Below are 20,392 nucleotides of genomic sequence, written 5' to 3'. Positions count from 1 at the left end.
GGAGGGGGAGACAAGCGGGGCTTCGTGCGCCCGCATCGCTGGACCCTGGGACAGTTAAGTGTCTGTCTTTTTTTTTGGCAGAACTCCGCTTTAAGGCTCCTTCATCACCCAGCTCAGACAGCTACAGCTGTCACTTCTATAAGAATAGACTGGGCTACTAATACAGCCCAAAACTGCTCTGCTGTAATAGCTAAAGGTATTTTTTTTTTATTATTAATCTGAAAACTTGTTATCAGAATAATTGTCTTTTTTTTTCACGCTAGTCTCATCAAAAATGATGAGGTTACTGAACTAACAAAAATTCTTGTACGACAGAATACAACTTCAGAAGTGATATAATGTATTGAATTGTTTTGTAATATTTTCTTTCCTTTCTGGGCATGCGTAGTCTGGCTCTTACTTTGATGAATACTGTACTTATTAAACAAAAATCAGAAGTTGTATTCACTTACGATAAAACATTTCTGGCCTTCAGGTTTTGTCGTCCATAAAGTCAGAATTGGCTGTCAAAAGCACTATACTAACCATCAGATAATCGCCCGAATGTTCGTTGTACAAATTTTTTCTTCCGATCCTCTTATGGTATATATGGGCCTTTAGTCTTTTTGAGCTGTAATGAATGCCAAATAATATGCCACTGATCAGCATAAGATCCAGCACAGGACAAGCACTTATGTTTTCTTAAGCTGACCGAAGATAGGTCAAAATTCAGCAAGGACCAGACAAACTTTGATCTATGTGTGTCCATGGCTATTTGGCAGAAATTGATTGTTGGAGCAACTTGTTGAACAGTCTTGTTGGAAATTTTTCTTGATCAGCTGAATACCACCACTGATCAGTATATTCTGACAGTGGAGAGTTCCACTATCAGAATACAATGCCCTAGGCAGGAGGATACCTCCAACCACCTCACTTGTATAGATGGAGGAATCTGTTTGATTCTTTTTTTTTTTTTGTCCAGCTCGCTTGCTGATCAAAAAAAAAAAAGAGAGAGAGCAATCTATGTCCTGCTTTATCATGAGGTATCAATAAAATTTAGTGAATAAAAATTGGGCGCAAAACATATCTGAAAAGGTTATATAAAGTACACCCAAAAATATATGGGTGTAACAATACAAATTATATCATAAATATAATATCAAAACAGTCCACCAAAAAAGCATATTAAAAAAAAAAATGGAATCAAATCTTCTGTGTATGATTGACTCAAACACTGTGCCTTTCTAAAGTGCAGTGTGCTTGAATCTTGCAAATAAAACCATAATGTGCTTCACCCGAAGTGTCATACAAATCTGCTCACCAGATATCTCCAGCCACTAGGTGACCACCAAGCATCACATTATTGTTGGTATTCACATTTTGGCGCCATTTCTCATTATATATTTTCAACAATGAAATTTAGCTCACATACTTCATAAATAAAAGCCTGTCAGTGAAGTTCTTAAAGTGTATTTACAGCCAATACTTTTTACATTGTGGAGTAGGGAATGGTTAGCAACCCTGTCAAGCATAAGGTGCGACCACAGCCACAGGTGCGATTTGCTGTCTCTTTCTGGCTCTATTTGACCATCAGATGGGAAGTCTTCTAGTGTTAAAACTTGTTGTGGTACAACTGTCAAAAAAAACGACTTCCCATTGTCTCTACAGGACAGGATGTGAAGGAAACTTCTCTATTCTGTCCAAAGCTAAAAAAAATGTTTTGTCTTTAGATATAGTCTTACTGCATACAAATTGTAAGGGTGTGTTAAGCAGTAACAATACGTTACAAATTTCAGGCTTCAAATATATTTTGTCCCTGAACCAAGATGTCTTATTGAATTTTTAATATAGTTGGATCACAGAACTGCCATACTGAACTGTGAATTTAGCTTTGGTGAGACAGTCACACTTGCTGTACTGCTTTTTAAGGATAACAGTGATTCTTTAAATTAATTCTATATCTTAAACCCAATTGTGTAATCAGTGAAGTATAAAATATTGAAATCAGCTGGGTATACTGTGTTTTCCTTTTAAAGCCCATTTTTAATAAAACATTTGAAACTGTTCATTGTGAATGTCAAATGGGAATCTTTTCTTATAAAGTACAGAAAATTAAGAATTCTTGGTAACAGGGCGTATAGCCTTTCTTTGGTGCTGATGTTCTGCGTTCACACCACTGTTATTTTACATTCTGACATGTATTGCATTTGTTGCTGAATACTAAGAATACAATTTTTTTGCTTGTACGAAAGAGTGTAAAATGGGATCTTTTGTAAAAGGGAATAGTCTCTTAAGAATGATATAGCAAATGCTGAAAGTTAACATTAAAATGCCACTTTTTGAAAGAAAAGGTTGTCAAAAATTTTCTTTGTGCGTTTAATATGTGCGATTATGTAGCATAAAATGCAGAGTTTGTAAAAATTTCTCGAATATACAGGCAAAATATGAATAATTCAAAACAAGTCATATGTCCAACAATGCACTCTGTCTTTTATATCTCTGACTGAAGATATCATTGTTCTCCCAATAGAGCTGAATTTGCACAAGTTACACCTCTGAAAATGCCAAATGGTCTTTAGTCTAGTTTTCCGAGCTGTCACGTGCCCACAAGAAAGACTACTTATTGAGAATAATAGATCATTAATGTTACAGCAGTCTGTTAGGAAACATTTAGAGCTGATAGCTTCCATTATTTAGTGTATGTATTTCAGTTAGAAAGCATCTTAGGTTTATAAGAATTATTGTTATTTGTAACCCTCTTAGTTTTATGGGAAATAACCTCTTACAAATTAAATTTCATATTAACTTGTAATATAATTCCAAAACCTCTGTTCACAGCTGTAGTTTATAATTGTCATTATTTGTGGTTTGTCATCTATTTAATTTAATAACACAAATTAAAATGTTTTTTTTTTTTAACCTGGCAGCCAGTATAACTAGTGATGTGTGTTACTTCCTAATCAGTGATCAAAATAAACTAAACGCATCACATGACATTAATCCCTTGTTGGATTAGGATGTCATGTTAATATATGCTCAATATATAGGTCACCATTGCATAAAAAGTAGGCTAAATATCCACTTCAGCATTAAAGGAGGTTCTGTACTGGTCAGTCAGAATATCCATCCAGCTTATTATATTCCTTTTTGTTGTTTTAGGCTGGGTTCACACCGCTGCGATGCGGGAACGCCGCGAATCCGCAGCGTTTTCCCGCATCGCACACCTCCCGCCGGCAGTTCACACTGCCCTATGCGGACGGCTGGGAGTGTCAATGTTATGTTAATGACACCCCCAGATCCGTCCGCATATCGCAGTGCGATCTGACGACTCGCACAGGAATCGGATCGCATGGTGTGAACCCCCATGCGATCCGATTCTGTTGCGGACCAAAAAAAGGGTCCCGTGCGAGTTTGCTGCGGGAGCGCTGCGAATTCAGCCATACTATCTGTATGGCTGAACTCGCAGCGCTACGGAGATCGGATGTGATTTGCTGTGCGAATCACATCCGGATCTCCCCCCGCAGCAGTGTGAACCCAGCCTTAAACATGTTTTCTTATATATAATATACAGTACATAAACATAGCTGTTTTCTTATAGTCAGGATAAAAAGTTGAACACTGACACATTGGGGTTGATTTATTAAAGGCCAATCCACTCTGTACTAAAAGTGCACTGCAATTGCACTTGAAAGTGCACTTGGAAGTGAAGTCGCTGTAAATCTGAGGGGGGATCTGAATTCAGAGGAAGCTCTGCTGCTTTTATCATCCAATCATGTAAAAGCAAAAATGCTGTTTTTTATTTTCCTTGCATGTCCTCCTCTGATCTACAGTGACTGCACTTCCAAGTGCACTTGCAGTGTACTTGTAGTGCAAAGTGGATTTACTTTTAGTAAATAAATCCCATTGCATCGCAGTCCCTTTGGATGCCAGAAAGCCAGTTTGCCTATCTGAGAAAATGCCTGCTAGGTTTATGTTCAAAGCACAACTCCAGGATATTAGCAAACCCATCCCACCCTTTTCCTAATTATTGGCTGTTATAAAACAAAATGCCAATTTTACCTGAATCCATGGTAATGTAACAATTAATGTGTTGGATCTTTATAAATGAAGTATAATAGTTTTAGAATAAAAAAAAAATACTCAAATCCCACTCCTCTTTTAGAAATACAGTTACCGGTGAGCTATGCTGCAAGATGTTATTTTCATCAGAACACCTGTCAGAGGTTTCCTAGCATCTTGTGTGTTCGTAGTGGTATTGTGAAAGTGAAAGGCGGTAAAGAGAAAAGGGATTCATAGAAATTTAGGGAAAAGAGAACTCCATAAGGGAGAAGAAAGAAAGGATTGGAGGTCTAGTGCATCAGGATCTGTGAGATTTAGTAGTTAGCTGCTGTCTAAAAGAGCTAAACAAACAAATGTGAAGTATTGACCCTACCTCTGTGTTGCTCCTCCAACAATTATCTGAAGCCTTTAGAAAGAAGCTGTCTAGTTTTTATGGGGTCTTGTACTACCTAGAAAGAAGTTTGTAGGGAGATTCTGGGAACCTAGTGTTAATGAAACCTTTATGTGCCAAGAGAAAATGTTGCTGAATTGGTTGCCAGTAAATTGGAACTTTAAATCTCATTCCCGCTTTTTCCTAATGTGTAGTTTTTTTATTTTTATAAATGCGTATTGTAGTAAGTTATTTCTATGTGGTTTGTTAATTATGGGATCTATAATTTTCAGATAGGACCAGAGGCATATTTCAGGGTTGTGTTCAGATGATTTTCTCTTGTTGGGAGAATTTACCCATATGAGGCAGTATCGTAGACCAGTGGGGGATGTTTGAAGTTTTTGTTAGATAGAAAGGCATACATTACGTTACCATATACATTACATTATTTTATCCCCTTACCAGGGGGAAAGTCTGTTTTTCTCCAAAGCGGTATGAGAGGACTTGAAGTAGGTTAAACTTGTCTGTAATGCCCTGTACACACGACCGGACTTTCCAGCAGACTAGGTCCGATGGTGTTCCAATGGACTTTCCGAACGAACGGACTTGCCCACACATGACCGGACTTTCCAGCAGACTAGGTCCGCCGGTCTTCCCGATGGAGTTCCGGCGGACTTCCAAATGAATGGACTTGCCCACACACGGACTAAAGTCCGTTCATTTTGAACATGAAGAGTTACGACGGGACGAGAAAAGGAAGTCAATCTCGCCACTTTTATCGGCGAGATTGACACCTTGCGAGCCTGGTATGGATTTTAAGGGGAAACCCCTATGCCGAAAAAACGGTGTGGCGGTCTCCCCTAAAATCCATACCAGACCCCTATCCGAGCACACAGCCCGGGCCGGTCAGGAAAGGGGTGGGGACGAGCGAGCGCCCCCCTCCTGAACCGTACCAGGCTGCATGCCTTCAACATGAGGGGTGGGTGCTTTGGGGAAGGGGGGCACCCTGTGGCCCCCCCACCCCAAAGCACCTTGTCCCCATGTTGATGAGGACAAGGACCTCTTCCCGACCACCTGGCCATTGGTTGTCGGGGTCTGCAGGTGGGGGGCTTATTGGAATCTGGGAGCCCCTTTAATAAGGGGGCACCCAGATCCCGGCCCCTCACCCTGTGTGAATAAGTATGGGGTACATCGTACAGCGGGAGAAGAACCGGAAAGCGCAGAGAAGTCGGAAGAGACCCCCGAAGTCGGAAGAAGACCCCCGAAGTTGCCTAATTATCTACTGTAAAAGCATTTGTAGTGTGTTTTTTTATTGACAGTTTTTCCCCTAGGTGAATGGGTAGGGATACGATGTACCCCATACTTATTCACATAGGGTGGGGGGCCGGGATCTGGGGGCCCCCTTATTAAAGGGGGCTCCCGAATTCCGATAAGCCCCCACCCGCTGACCCAGAAAACCAACAGCCAGTGTTGTCTGGAAGAGGCCCTTGTCCTCATCAACATGGGGACAAGGTGCTTTGGGTTGGGGGGGCGCGCAGGCCACCCCCTTCCCCAAAGCACCCACCCCCCCATGTTGAGGACATGCAGCTTGGTACGGTTCGGGGGGGGGGGGGCGCTCCTTTTTTTCGGCATAGGGGTTTCCCCTTAAAATTCATAACAGACCTAAGAGCCTGGTATGTCCTTGGAGGGCATTCCCTCTCGCGCTCGCAGCGATAGGAAATGTGTTTTTCCTATTGCAGCCAGAGCGAGATCTACAGTACCCTGTTGCCGAGGACCAGCACGATAGGATCGCGCTGGAAACATTCTCACAGGCAGGTGCTGTATCTGCCCTTGCGTCGTATTTGGTCCGTCGGGAAAATTTAAAACATGTTTTATTTCTAAAATCAGTCAAAGTTTTGGCAAGCAAAGGTCCGATGGAGCCCACACACGATCAAATTGTCTGATAGATTAGTTCCGTCGGACCTTTGCTGTCAAAAAGTCTGGTTGGTGTGTACGTGGCATTACACTTTACTCTTACTGCTTAACTACAGAATTGAGGCTTGGACAGCCATGGGTGAGACCCTGATGGGGTCTCAGGTGAGGTGTTATTTCATGCTCACTTAGGCTTTTTAGGGAGTTGTGATCATTTTAATACACCAGGCACATCAAAACACAGGCTAGGTTATAGAGATAGAAGCTCGGGGCTCCTTATCCACCCTTATGTTTGAAGGCTGCCATCAAGCAGTAGTTTAGTCTTGGGATGAAATCTTCCCATGTGAATTTACTGCAAGGAATCTGAATATTCTTCAGAAATAAATGCAGAAAGCAAATCGGTATTAATTGTATTAAGTAGAGTATTAGTGGTGTAACATGCATCCTAATGAAAGTTGGTCTCCCAAACTGAGGCAGGGTAAACCCTTCATTGTGAGAAGATCATATTTTATTTTTTGTAGAAAAGAAGGACCAGAACCATTTCAAATGGAAGGTGTGTTTTCATTGAAAACAGCTTGTTTGCGAGGTTGATGTTTAGGACAATGGATTTTAAAACGTTTATTTGGAAGTTGGAAATGTAGCTGAATTGTTTATTGTGAATGTGAACCTCAAATTAGGATCCCATACCTTCTTTCAGCATATAAACAGGAGAAAATCACCTGAAAACACCTCAGTGTTGTATTCCCTCCTGTGTACTTGGATACCTTTAACCACTTCCCACACGGCCTATAGCAGAATGACGGCTGGGCTGTGGTTCAGTTATCCTGACTAGGCGTCATATGACGTCCTGCAGGATAACAGCCGCCGCGCGCCCGTGGGGTGCGCATTGCAGCGATCGGTGGTGTGGTGTGTCAGTCTGACACACCTCTACACAGATCTCGGTAAAGAGCCTTTGGTGGAGGCTCTTTACCGCGTGATCAGCCATCTCCAATCATGGCTGGTCATGATGTAAACAGTAAGAGCCATTGAGCAGCTTTTCCTCACTGGTGTCTGACAGACGTGAGTAGAGGAGAGCCGATCGGCAGGTCTCCTGACGGGGGTCTACACTGATTGTTTATCAATGCAGCACCCCCTCGGATGTCCACACTGGACCACCAGGGAATCCACCAGGACCACCAGGGAATCTCCTAACTTGTGGATGGCCAGGTACATCCTCCATGGCCAGCCACATGTGAAAATGAATGCCCAACATGTGCCAATCAGTGCCCACAAATGGGCACTGACTGACACCTCTATGGGTAATAAAAATCAGTGATGCCCAGCAATGCCACCCATCAGTGCCACCCATCAGTGTCCTTCAATGCCACCTATCAGTGGCCATCAGTGCCCATCCGTGCCACCTATTACCAAAGCTTACTTGAACAAGCTGAGGTTAGAAGCTCATTGGTTTCTATGTAGCAGTGAGCCTGATTTTGCACTTTCCAGCTTTAGTAAATAAATCCCATTGTGTACTTAAAAGTGGGGTATACCTGTATTGGGTAGTGAACCTTTCCGGCCCTGGATTCTATGTTCTGTGTAAGGTCCATTGAGGTGGAGGGCAGGCTTACTATTTTGAGGCAAAGTTTGAATACTTAAGGGTGTACTTCCCTTTAGGGCCATGAGGCAGTGGTGTAGTGGGAGGTTGTATACATTAGAATAGAGTAATTGGAATTGTTCAGCTATTTTGTCTGATTCACGATAAAAAGGGGAAGCCGCTCACCATTAAAAGCTTTGTTCAACTACATTGAAGTTTTATGCAAGGACATGTAACTTTGATGGCCCATCCGGATCTGGTAATTCTGGTCATGCACACAGCAGGGTGCAGTGCAGAACCAGTTGTTTTAACCCCCCTGGCGGTATTCCCAAGTCTTTATACCAAAAGCGGTAATCCTGAGCCAGACTCGGGACCGCATTGCTGAATCCAGGAGGAGGTTTACTTACCTTCTCCCTTGGATCCAGCGATGTCCCTGCGCTGTACGAGCGGCTCATCCTCCGCTCGATGTATCATGGAGCCGATATCCGTTCCCTGCGAGCGTTGCGACGCACAGGGACGGAGATCGGCGCCAAATTCAAAAAAGTGAAACACACAGTATACATACAGTATAATGTAATCTTACAGATTACATTGTTGTATGTAATAATTTCACATCTCCTTTGTCCCTAGTGGTCTGCCCAGTGTCCTGCATGCAGTTCTATCTTATAAAAACTGTTCTTTATGCCAGGAAACTGGAGATTGTCCATAGCAACCAAAACTGTCCCTTTACATCAAAAATTATTTTAGACCACCTAGAAAACAGTGATAATAAATTGTAATCACTTGCAGAATTGAGCGATAGCGATTTGTGGGGAGATCCGTCATCAAATATTGAAAAGTAATGACAGTGACAATTCTGCAACTGAGCAAATTTCTGTGTTTTTGGTTTGATTACATTATTGAATAATTTGTATTGTTCTTATATTATTATTTGGTATATAATTATAATTACGGGATGTCTGCTAGACTCTGGTTTGGACAGATTTAAGTGAGTTATTCCTAAGAATTACAGGACTACAATATAAAACGCTAAATTTTCATGTAAAATAATTGTACCTCTTTTAGCACCTACAATCTGAAATAATCGTACTGCCAGGGAGGTTAAATGGCACCTCAATAAACTGTCACAACACACCACAATGCACAAAAGCACAATATTTACTGTGAATACGCTGCCTTAAAGCATAAAGTTAAATTTACACAAGTGTGTTAACACACGTATAGTGTGAATAGGTCTTAAAAATCCCCTGCTTAAACATTTTCATTCATTTTACTATGAGTCTTTAAATTCATTTAAGAATTCAGAGCTTTTTTCTTCAAATGTAAATACTTTTTAAATCAGCTAATTTGTATTTTTCTAAAAATCTAAACTAAGAGCTATGTGCGTTTGCATTGTTGTCTATAAAAATACAAATTAGCTGATTTAAAAAATTATATTCCATGGGAAATAAATAAAAGGAAGTAGTTGGGACTTTATATGAGGCTTTGAACATATAGGAACAAATGCCTCCATCCTTATTAAATGGAAGGGGGGGGGGGGGGGGGGTAGGACTTTATATGAATCATACAGCCAAGGATGTGTCTGCTAGGTAGTACATAATTAGTAAGAATCACATATGATAATGTTCATTCAGATACCCCTTTTGAATACAATTCAAGAATATTGTGAAAGGGGCAATTGAACCTCAACTGCGCAAATTCCGCGCCATGTAAAAAAGAAAAAAACAACAAAAAAAGCTGCTCCCTATAAAAGTGAAAAAAACACCTTAATAGATAGTGACAATAATTTATGACGCTCTAGATAAATATTCTGAACGTGAAAAATGTATCAAACCATATCAATAACCAAAATGACATTGATACAAAATATTAGAAACGTGATCTAATCACCATACATATAAAGCATAATGAAAATACATAAAATACAATAAGGACTAGTGAACAACCAATCACATAGTAAAGTCCCAAAACGTGTGTCTCTAAATGGAAAAATCTTTGAATAATCCAAGTGCCGAAACAAATATTATAAATTGTGGTATAGCAGCAGATCCAAAGGGCTTGCGACTCCCTCCACCAAGAAAACAGCAATACACCACTCGTGAAGATACAAGTCCAAACGAAACGTACGTCGGAGCGGTACCTGGTCACGTTTCTGACGCCACTTTCGGCCCCCTGGTTGTCGGTCTGACGGCCTGGAACGCACGCTATACCAGCGATTGCGGAAGGAACACGCCGTCCGTTTGGAGCGCGAGTTTTCCTTTCAAGGCGAGCAGCCCCAGTACCGATTTAGGCACACGACCACGTAAGGAGCCATTTGGCTGTCTGTTTTTTTATATATTTTTATTAAAATCAGTATTACGCCATGGATCCTTTTGTATTTTTTCATATATACCTTCACGAGTGGTGTATTGCTGTTTTCTCGGTGGAGGGAGTCACAGGCCCTTTGGATCTGCTGCTTTACCACAGTTTATAATATTTGTTTCGGCACTTGGATTATTCAAAGATTTTTCCATTTAGAGACACACGTTTTGGGACTTTACTATGTGATTGGTTGTTCACTAGTCCTTATTGTATTTTATGTATTTTCATTATGCTTTATATGTATGGTGATTAGATCACGTTTCTAATATTTTGTATCAATGTCATTTTGGTTATTGATATGGTTTGATTAATTTTTCACGTGCAGAATATTTATCTAGAGCGCCCCTAACTTATTGTCACTAATTCAAGAATATTATCATATCACTATTACATATACTAGGCTTAGAGAGTACCAATTTAACCAAGATTTTATTATTTCTATATTTTGGAGACACACGTCAATGAGTTTGATTTTTATCGTTACCTACAATGTAATGTAGCTCCCTGCTCCTGATGAGCAGACACTATTGTTTTTTCAAATTTAATTATCTGAAGCTGTAGTTTGTCTCAGAATAATTTCTCTAAAAGTTCACTGATTCCCACCTGAGCGTAGGTGTCACTGTCAGCGGGTGTGGAACAGCAGCAGGTTGGATGCATTGAATACCGCCTCTTCTCGGAAATGGTTCAGTGGGTGGGGTTTCCCTGCTGCGAATTCTGGGAGAGGGTATTTAAGGTACCGACGCCATTTTTCTGGGTTCGTTTTCCAGGGTCCGTGATCCCAACTCCAGGACCCTCCCTGGCCTGGGTCAGTGTTGCATGGTCTTGCGCCTTAGGGCTGGCTGGCCCGAGGCTTTGCAGCTGAGAGTGTAGGCCCAGGAATGTCTTAGGGCCTGCTGATCCAGGGGTGGTCCTGTGCTGTCTCGCCTGCGGGGAGAAGCCAAGGAAAGCTGAAGGATCCAGGGGAGGACTTTTCCAGTGGAGGACCAAGCACAAGGCTGGTGTCTCTGGAGGAGCCTGGAAACTTAGTTTGAGGATGCATCCCAGATCAATATCCTTGCAGCATCGCTGGGTCGGCTGAAAGAATCTGGTACTGTATGGTAGTTCTTCCTAAAAACTTTGTTGCGCATCTACTCTCAAGAACCACTAAGTTTCATTAACAAGTCTGTGGCAGAGACTTTGTTTGGCATATCATTGGCTGCTAGGTCAAGTGAGAGGGGCCTATCCGGTGACTGCTGGATCCAGTCTGTGGAGCTGTTTGTCCTCTGGATCTAACTGATACCTCTAACCCGCAATTACCAGGTGCGTGAACTGCCCTTATCCTCTAACCCTCTATTGAAGGACTGTGTCTTGTGTCTTTCTTTGGTATTACCCCTGAATAAATCTTCAAAAAAGGACCACATATCTGATATATCTTAATTTGGGCTACTTTCCACGGGACCCCCTAGGATGAAGAGGTGAGCAGAAGAGGTAACAGTAAGCCCGAATAAAACCAGCAGCTCCTTCGGGGGGTTAGTGCTACAGTAACATATGTGGTTCTTACTAATTATGTACTACCTACCAGACACACCCTGTCATGTCATCTCCTTGGCTGCATGATTCATATAAAGTCCCATTTGCTTCCCCCTCTTCCATAGTCCATGGGTAGTTTTTTTTTATAACTGTTGCCAGAGAAAGCTGAAATATTGTAGTTAATTTACTAAAAATGCAAAAAAAGCGGTTCACTTTAAAAAGGGCATTAGCTTAGGGAATGCGATGAAAATTCACTCTACAAAGAATGGCCAGTCCCAAGCAAGGAAAAAAAAAACATATTTTTGCTTGCATGGGATTGGATGATTGGAAGTCAGCAAAGCTTTACCTCATTCACGCGCAGGAAGAATTCCATTGCAAAGTGAGCAGCCAATTTGCTTCTAGTAAATCAACTCAATTGAATGTTAGTTGTTTACAGGATATTTATGAGCACCATTAATCATTTGGAGCACATTTTGTACAGGTTAATCATTTTGACAATTAAAGCCAATGACCCTGAAAGCCAATGAACATACCACCACACAGAGAATAATAATGCTGCGTAAGGTTGCAGGACACATTGTTTTAGTTAAAGTGGTATTAAACCCAATAAACAGAAATGTAATATACGGTATTGCAGCTTACCAACCATTAGATGATCAGACAACTCAGGATGAATGAATGTTAAATGTATACTAACAAATTAAACGCCAGCTCACACGTTATAATCAGTTACAGCAAACAGCTTTTTTTCTTTTTGGAATAAAGATTTTGCATTATTAAATAAAAGCTGTTTATTTTAATCATCAATGGAAACTGATACATTCTGCTAGAGAGCTTGTGCTTTTGAAAAACAACAGATTTGCTGGCTTGATCACCATATAAAAGATAGAAGAAAGAAAGCCTAAAAAAGGAAACAAATACAGCCATTGCATCAAAGTTTTACTAAACTGCAATATAATAAATGTTTGCCTTTCGGTTTAATACTGCTTTAAGCTCATTTACTGAATGTTTATAAGTCTATACATTTGTAGCTGCAGTATTTTTTCAATAGCACACTCCTGAAAATTTTTGGACTGAAAGATGACATCAAGTGTCTCATGTTCTTCTGTGAAATTTCTGTCCTGTTTTCTTTCTAAAGTATCTTTTAGCCTATTTCCCCTGGCCGTGGTTTTAGAGAATTCTGTTTAATCTTTTCATCTCTTTCTCCTTTATGTTTAAGCCCAACCTCAGAGCTTGCCTCAGCCAACTACTTCAGCACTGGAACAGAGCGAGGAAGAAACTGGCAAGATAAAAAATGGTCATGTAGGTCTGAGTAATATCAATGGAATCCACAATGGGGTCAAACATGTTGCTGCAGATCACAGAAAGTTATCAGCTCCTGTTTCTCAAAAAATGCACAGGAAGATCCAGTCCAGTTTGTCTGTGAGCAGTGATGGAAGTAAAAAAAGCAAAATGAGCTCCACATATAGTCAGAAACCCACCTCTTCACCAGAAGGTAAGCTATATTATGGAAATACTGGTATTCTTATTAATCTAAAATTACCTACTGACATTTTAAGAAGAAACAGTGATACCAAGTGTGTTTTCATTTTGTAGTATATTAATTTGTATCAGTGTATTCTGACTTTCACTATTTGCAATAGATTTACTGCCCTTAGTAAATTAGTAACAGGATGGTTTCTTTGTGGTTAATAGGCTATTATAAATTAATTACCCTTCCTCATAATTAAAGTCCAAACTCAGTAGACATTGCACTATTAAAGGTAGAGTTACTAAAGGGACAAAAGGTACTAACAAATGTTCTAATATTTAAAAAGACCTTCAAGTCACCAAATTCTGAAATACAAGTTGTAAAGGTAAAACGTTTTTTTTTTTTACCTTTACAAGCATTAATGTAAAAATCCTTTTAAGTGAAGCTCACCCTGCAGCCCCCACTAAATACTTACTTGTGCCTGACCTCGGTCCAGCGCTGTGCAACTGGCTCCTGCTGCAGAGAGCGAGAGCTGTGGCCCAGCCAGGCTGTGTGTGCGGCTTCCTATGGGGGCACTCCGTGGGGGGGGGGGGCAGGAGTGCAAGCGTAGGCCCCGAAAAGAGGAAGATCAAGACTGCTCTGTGCAAAACCATTGCACAGAGCAGGTAAGTATGACGTGTTTTTATTTTAATTTTAAAAAATGTGAACCTTTAATATCACTTTAACCACTTGCCTACTAGGCACCTTTACTCCCTTCCTGCCCAAGCCAATTTTCAGCGCTGTCACATTTTAAATTAAAATTGTGCGGTCATGCAGCACTGTACCCATATGAAATCTTTATAATTTTTTTTCACGCAAATAGAACTTTCTTTTGGGGGTATTTAAAGCGGGGTTCCACCCTAAAGTGGAACCTAATGTGATCGGATCCCTCCCCCCCTCCGGTGTCACAATTGGCACCTTTCAGGGGGGAGGGGGGTGGAGATACCTGTCAAAGACAGGTATTTACACCCACTTCCGGGCATAGACTCCCGTGGGAGTCTACGCCATTTCCTGTCTTGCCGTGCTGTCTGCTGGGACACACACGGGTCTCAGAGACAGCGCAGAGAATTCCCATTGCGCTGCGCGACTCGCGCATGCGCAGTAGGGAACCGGGAAGTGAAGCCGATTCGCTTCACTTCCTGATTCCCTCACCTAGAATGGTGGCGGCAGCAGCCGAGGGCCGAGCGATCGATCGGCCTCGGCTGCCGGCATCGCTGGAACCCGGGACAGGTGAGTGTCCATTTATTAAAAGTCAGCAGCTGTAGTATTTATAGCTGCTGGCTTTTAATATATCTTTTTTTGGTGGAATCCCTCTTTAACCACTTGCTTACTGGGCACTTAAACCCCCCTCAGTCCCAGACCAATTTTCAGCTTTCAGCGCTGATGCACTTTGAGTGACAATTGCGCGGGCATACAACACTGTACCCAAATGAAATTTTTATCATTTTTTTCCCACAAATAGAGCTTTCTTTTGGTGGTATTTAGTTACAGCTCGGAGTTTTATTTTTTGCTAAACAAACAAAAAAAGATGCAAAAAAAAAAAAAAAAAAATCATGTTTTAATAGTTTGTTATAAAATTTTGCAAACGGGTCATTTTTCTCCTTCATTGAAATGCGCTGATTAGGCGGCACTGATAGGCTGCATTGGTGGGCACTGATGGGCTGCATTGGTGGGCACTGATGGGCTGCATTGGTGGGCACTGATGGGCTGCACTGGTGGGCACTGATAGGCATAGTTAAGGCGGCACTAATAGGCACAGATAAGGCGGCACCGATGGGCACAGATAAGGCGGCACTGATGGGCAAAGATGGGCACAGATAAGATGGCACGGATGGGTGGCACGGATAAGTGGCACGGATGGGTGGCACGGATGGGCACTGATAGGTACCACAGATAGATGGGACTGATGGGCACTGATAGGTGGCACTGATAGGTGGCTCTGATAGGTGGCACTGCTGGGCACTGATGGGCGGCACTGCTGGGCACTGATGGGCGGCACTGCTGGGCACTGATGGGCGGCACTGGGGTGCAGCACCTTTGAGGCAGATTGGGTGGCACTGTGGGTGGCACTGTGGGGTGGCACTGTGGGTGGCACTGTGGGTGGCACTGTGGGTGGCACTGTGGGTGGCACTGTGGGCACTATGGGCACTGACAGGGGGCACTGACGGGGGGCACTTACTTTTTCTTTTATTTTACTTCAGGATGGCACTGCGGGAGGCAGGTGGGCACAGGCAGGTGGCAGGTGGGCACATGTATTGATGGCCGTGATCGGGACTGATGTCCCGATCACGGCCGCCGGTGATCGGCTTTTTTTTTCTCTCCTCGCGCTGTCAGCGCGAGGAGGAATAATAGCCGATTACCGGCTCCGTTCTATCACATGATCAGCTGTCATTGGCTGACAGCTGATCACGTGATAAGGGGTCGGGATCGACCCCTTACACGGATCGGTGATCAGGCGAGTCTCACGGACTCGCCGATCACAGAGCGCGCCGCGCGCGCCCCTCAGGGGGCGCGCAGGCCGCTCGTAACCAGGACGACGTCAATAGACGTAGTCCTGAAAATGTAGGTCCGCGCTAATGCCGTCATTTGGCAATAGCGCGGATCTGAAGTGGTTAATCACCACTGGGTTTTCTAGTTTTTGCTAAACAAACGAAACAATGGCAAAAATTTTGTAAACAGGTAACGTTTCTGCTTCAGATGTGCGTTGTTGAGGCTGCACTGATGAGCACTAATGGGCAGCACTGATGGGCACTGATAGGCTGCACTGATAAGGTGGCACTGATGAGGCTGCACTGATATGTGGCACTGATGGGCACTAGTAGGCAGCAGTGTAGGGCACTGATAGGCAGCACTGATGGGCACTGACACAGCTGAACACGTGGTAAAGAACCACTGTGATTGACTCTTTATCTTGATCTATGATCAGCTGCATCCAATCACAGAGCGTGCTGGTTGCGAGCCACAGTGGCCACAGTTCTGGGAGGACGTCTGCTGACTTTTAAAATAAGGACACTTACCTGTCCAGGGCACCCGCAATGTTCTCACCTGAAGCTGGCCTATCCTTCAGCTCTGGGTGGAGGCACCAGCATTGCTAGTAAGGAAATCTGGAAGTGAAGCCTCGCAGCTTCACAGTATGGTTCCCTACTGGGCATGCACGAGTCATGCTGCGCGTTCTGAGTGGTTCCTGCTGTCTTACCTTTGTGTCTCCCAGAAGACAGCGAAGGGGGTGGAGGAGGGGCCGGAGATGGTGTAGATCACCGCAGATACTGCTGCTATCTTTCACCGGAAGTTGGAGCAAATACCTGTATTAGGCAGGTATCTTCTCCCCCTTCCCCCCAGAAAGGTGCCAAATGTGACACCGGAGGGGGAGGAAAGTGGACAGCAGAAGTTCCATTTTTGGATGGAGCTTCACTTTAACCTTCTCTTAGGTCTCATTCACATGGGGAGCCAGAGGGCATTAAAAACATGTAGTTGAATCCCTGAGAGGGACATGCTGCTCAAGGCTACAGAACTGGACACATGACACGTCCACCACAGCAAAAATTAAAGTGGCATTAAACCCTAAAGCAAACATTGATTATATTGCAGCTTACCCATGCTTGGATGTTGTGACTGCATTAGTTGTCTTTTTTAGGCTTTCTTTCCTTTATTTTCACCCAGTGATTCTGCCAGTAAATCTTTTGTTTTACCAGAACAAGCTGTTCCTCAAATGTAGCATTACAGGTTTGAGACAAATTGCTTACTACTGACATGCATTTTTTCAATGCATCAAAAACACAAGGAAAGAAGATTAAATGGGCTCTAATGGCATAGTTCACACCAGTGCAGACAGGTCCAGTGCGTTTCAGTTCCAGAAAAAAAGCAGCAGCATTTTTTTACGTACAAAACTGTACAAGACCACAGTAAAACACATCAAAAACGCACTGTAAAGCATTGCTGCAAAAAAAAAAAACTCGGAAACCTTAAAAAAAAAAAAACACAAGGGGGAAAAAAGGCACTGGAACACATTGAAAGTGTATCAAAAATGCATCAAAAACGACTATGCGTTTTGTGGTGTGAACTGTAAGCAAAAATGCATCCTGAGTGCGTTTTTTTTTGGTGTGAACCGGACCTTTATTTATGTAAAACCTTTATCCCAAAAGGAAAACAACTATTTGCTGTAATGGTTTTAAAGAGTTAGCTGGAGTTAAGTTTCAAATTGTTTAGTGTTATTTAAATCTGCTAGTGCATCTAACACTCCCCTCCCCCAGATTAACCACTTGCCAACCGTATAACTTGCATCTACCTAGTACATGACCCTGCACTTCTGGTCTAGGGTGAGCATGTGTGCCACTGGCAACCGACTCGATGTCTGCCAGCACCCGCCGATCATTAGGCAAAGCAGAAACATGGATCACTGCCTTCCCCTAGTCAAAGCACCTCCCACACAGTACACAAACACTGGCTAGGCACACAGTTAACCCTTTGATCGCCCCTGATGTTAACCCCTTCCCAGCCAGTGTCATTAGTACAGCGACAGTTCTAACTTTTTAGCACTGATCACTGTGTTAGTGTCACTGGTCCCCAAAATGTGTCAAAAGTGTCAGTGTCCAATTTGTCCACCTCAATATCGCAATCCCGCTATAAGTCGCTGATGGTTGCCATTACTAGTAAAAAAAAAAAAAAATTCCATAAATATATCCCAAAGTTTTTAGACGTGCAAACCAATTTATTATTGGGATTTTTTTTACCAAAAGTATGTAGCAGGATCCATTTTGGCCTAAATTGATGAAGAAATTAGATTTTTTGCAGTTTTTCCGGATATGTTTTATAGCATAAAAAAAAAAGCAGAGGTAATCAAATACCCTCAAAAGAAAGCTCTATTTCTGGGGAAATAAGGACATCAATTTTATTTGGGTACAGCATCATATGACCATGCAATTGTCAGTTACCCAGTGCAGTATCGCAAAAAATGGCCTGGTCATGAAGGGGGTAAATCATCCAGATGTCAAGTGATTAACAAAACTGCTGTCCAAAGGTGCCCCTGTGCTCCTTCATCCAGAGTGGGGGCACTTTAGTACAGGCGGTGTGTTACTAAGTAGATCACCAGGTGAAAACAGAAAGGGAAAAAGCCTAAAAAAAAAAGAAACTAATTTGAAACTAATGTAGCCATCACATCTAAAGACTGGTATGCTGCACTATATTACATTTTGGATTTAATACCGATTTAAACCTCGCTTAAGTGAGTGGGACCACGCCTTAACCGTCCTGCAACTGCATGCAATGCACTTGATTGCGGCATGGTGGTTTAGCATTTTCAGGGCAAGCAGTGGAGAGATGAAGAATTGTTCCTGCAAACATCCCTTGTATTATGGTATTAAGGACATTTACTATTAGAGCCTTCTTTTATCTGTTAAAAATCTATTTTTGAAGAAGACTTTTATTTTTTTATTTTGACGGGGAGTGGGATGAGGGGGAAGCGCTAAATCCTATTTCAAGGTTTTTATTGCTCTCTGTGTCATCAAGACAGGAAGTGAGAGGAAATAAATTCAAGGGTACTTTCACATTTGGGCGTTAACGATAAAGCGCCACTAGTTTTAGCAGCGCTTTTCAGCCACTAGTGGGGCGCTTTTAACCCCCCCTAGCAGCCAAAGAAGGGGTTAATAGCGCCTGTGTTGCGGCACTTCAAAAAGCTTTTTAAAAAAGCTTTTCGGGAGCTTCTGAAGCGCTGCCCATTCGTTCCAATGGGCAAGGGTGGTGTGGGAGTGCTGTATACAGCACACCCACACTGCTGTATACAGCGCTCCTGCACAACCCCAAAGATGGCGCTTGCAGGATTTTTTTTCCAATCCTGCAAGAGCACCGGCCCAGTGTGAAAGCACTTGGCTTTCAAACTGGGGAGGCATGAGAGGCAGTTTTCAGGCTCTTTACAGATGTTATTTTTCCCGCTAAAACGCCTGAAAACTGCCTCAGTGTGAAAGTAGCCTAAGAGGCACACAATGGGGGTTATTTATGACAGGAAAATCCACTTTGCATTACAAGTGCAAACTGCAAGTGCAAAGTGCACTTGAAATTGCACTGAAAGTGCAATTGGAAATGCAGTAGCTGTAAATCTGAGGGGAGAATCTGAAATGAGGGAGAAGCTCTGCTGACTTTATCATCCAATCATGTGCAAGCTAAAACACTGTTTTTTTTATTTTACTTGCATGTCCCCCTCGGATTTACAGTGACTGCACTTCCAAGTGCACTTGCAGTGCAATTTCAAGTGTACTTTGCACTTGTAGTTTGCACTTGAAGTGCAAAGTGGATTAGCCTTTTCGTAAATAACCCCCAATGTTTTTTTTAAATCACTATTTCATGGATTAGGTTAAAGCCTATGGCAATATTTTTTGCTGTCCCTGTCCCCATTGGAGAGAGTTCTTTTTTTCCTTTTAGATTACAGGAGCAGAAAGTGGAGTATTATATCTCCTATCAGAGACACAGACAGGATTATTGGCCCCTTTCACACAGATGGGGTTTGCCTGTCAGTTTTTTAGGCCAACTCAATCAAACCATCCTTTGCTCTCTACGGAGCTGCGGATGTCAATGGACCTCTGATCCGATCCTGTCCACTAAAAACAGACAGATCGGGATCCTGTCTGTTGGATTCAATCAGATGACAGTCAGATGAAAACAGTCAGGTGATCCATGTCCATCCGACAGCCCATAGAGGATAGCGGGGTGTGACCGTGTCTGTATCTATTTATTGTGTCCAGATACCATAAAAAATAATGCAGTGTGGTTTGAGAAAAATGTATGTCACATAGCAATGCTTTTTGATGATTTGTGCACTCAATTACCAATTAATAACATTGACTTTTCCAGGACTTTTGGTAATGCTGCCATTGTTCTGAGCTCATGGTTAATGTTTTCCTATACAGTTCTGGTTGTGACGGTATCAATTTTTTTTTTTTATTATTCAACTTTTATTCTATTTTTTCACAGCCACAGTTTACAATTCATAAACAGATATACAGAAGGAATACAGTGGACCTCACAGTCATATATACATTTGTCAATTAGCATAGTACAGGTCAGATCAGTGGCAAAATTGCATGCTTGTATCCCTTGAACCAAAGTACTTTGGAAATAGACCTTGGGG

The 20,392-nt window shown here is 42.3% G+C and overlaps 1 protein-coding gene across 5 annotated transcripts in view; it reads left to right on the top strand.

Annotated features, from left to right (window-relative positions):
- MDFIC (MyoD family inhibitor domain containing) overlaps positions 1–20,392 on the top strand; it is a 205,289-nt gene that overhangs the window by 161,976 nt on the left and 22,921 nt on the right. For all 5 annotated transcript variants that reach the window (XM_077472104.1, XM_077472101.1, XM_077472103.1 and 2 more), the window contains exon 4: positions 12,982–13,257. In XM_077472104.1, the coding sequence (XP_077328230.1) occupies positions 12,982–13,257 (276 nt within the window). The remainder of the gene's footprint in view (positions 1–12,981; positions 13,258–20,392) is intronic.

Source organism: Lithobates pipiens, unplaced genomic scaffold (genome assembly GCF_037356315.1).
Source record: "Lithobates pipiens isolate NorthernLeopardFrog02 unplaced genomic scaffold, aLitPip1_a1.2 Scaffold_8, whole genome shotgun sequence".
Lineage (NCBI taxonomy): Eukaryota > Metazoa > Chordata > Amphibia > Anura > Ranidae > Lithobates > Lithobates pipiens.
This window is presented reverse-complemented; position numbering and strand designations above follow the sequence as displayed.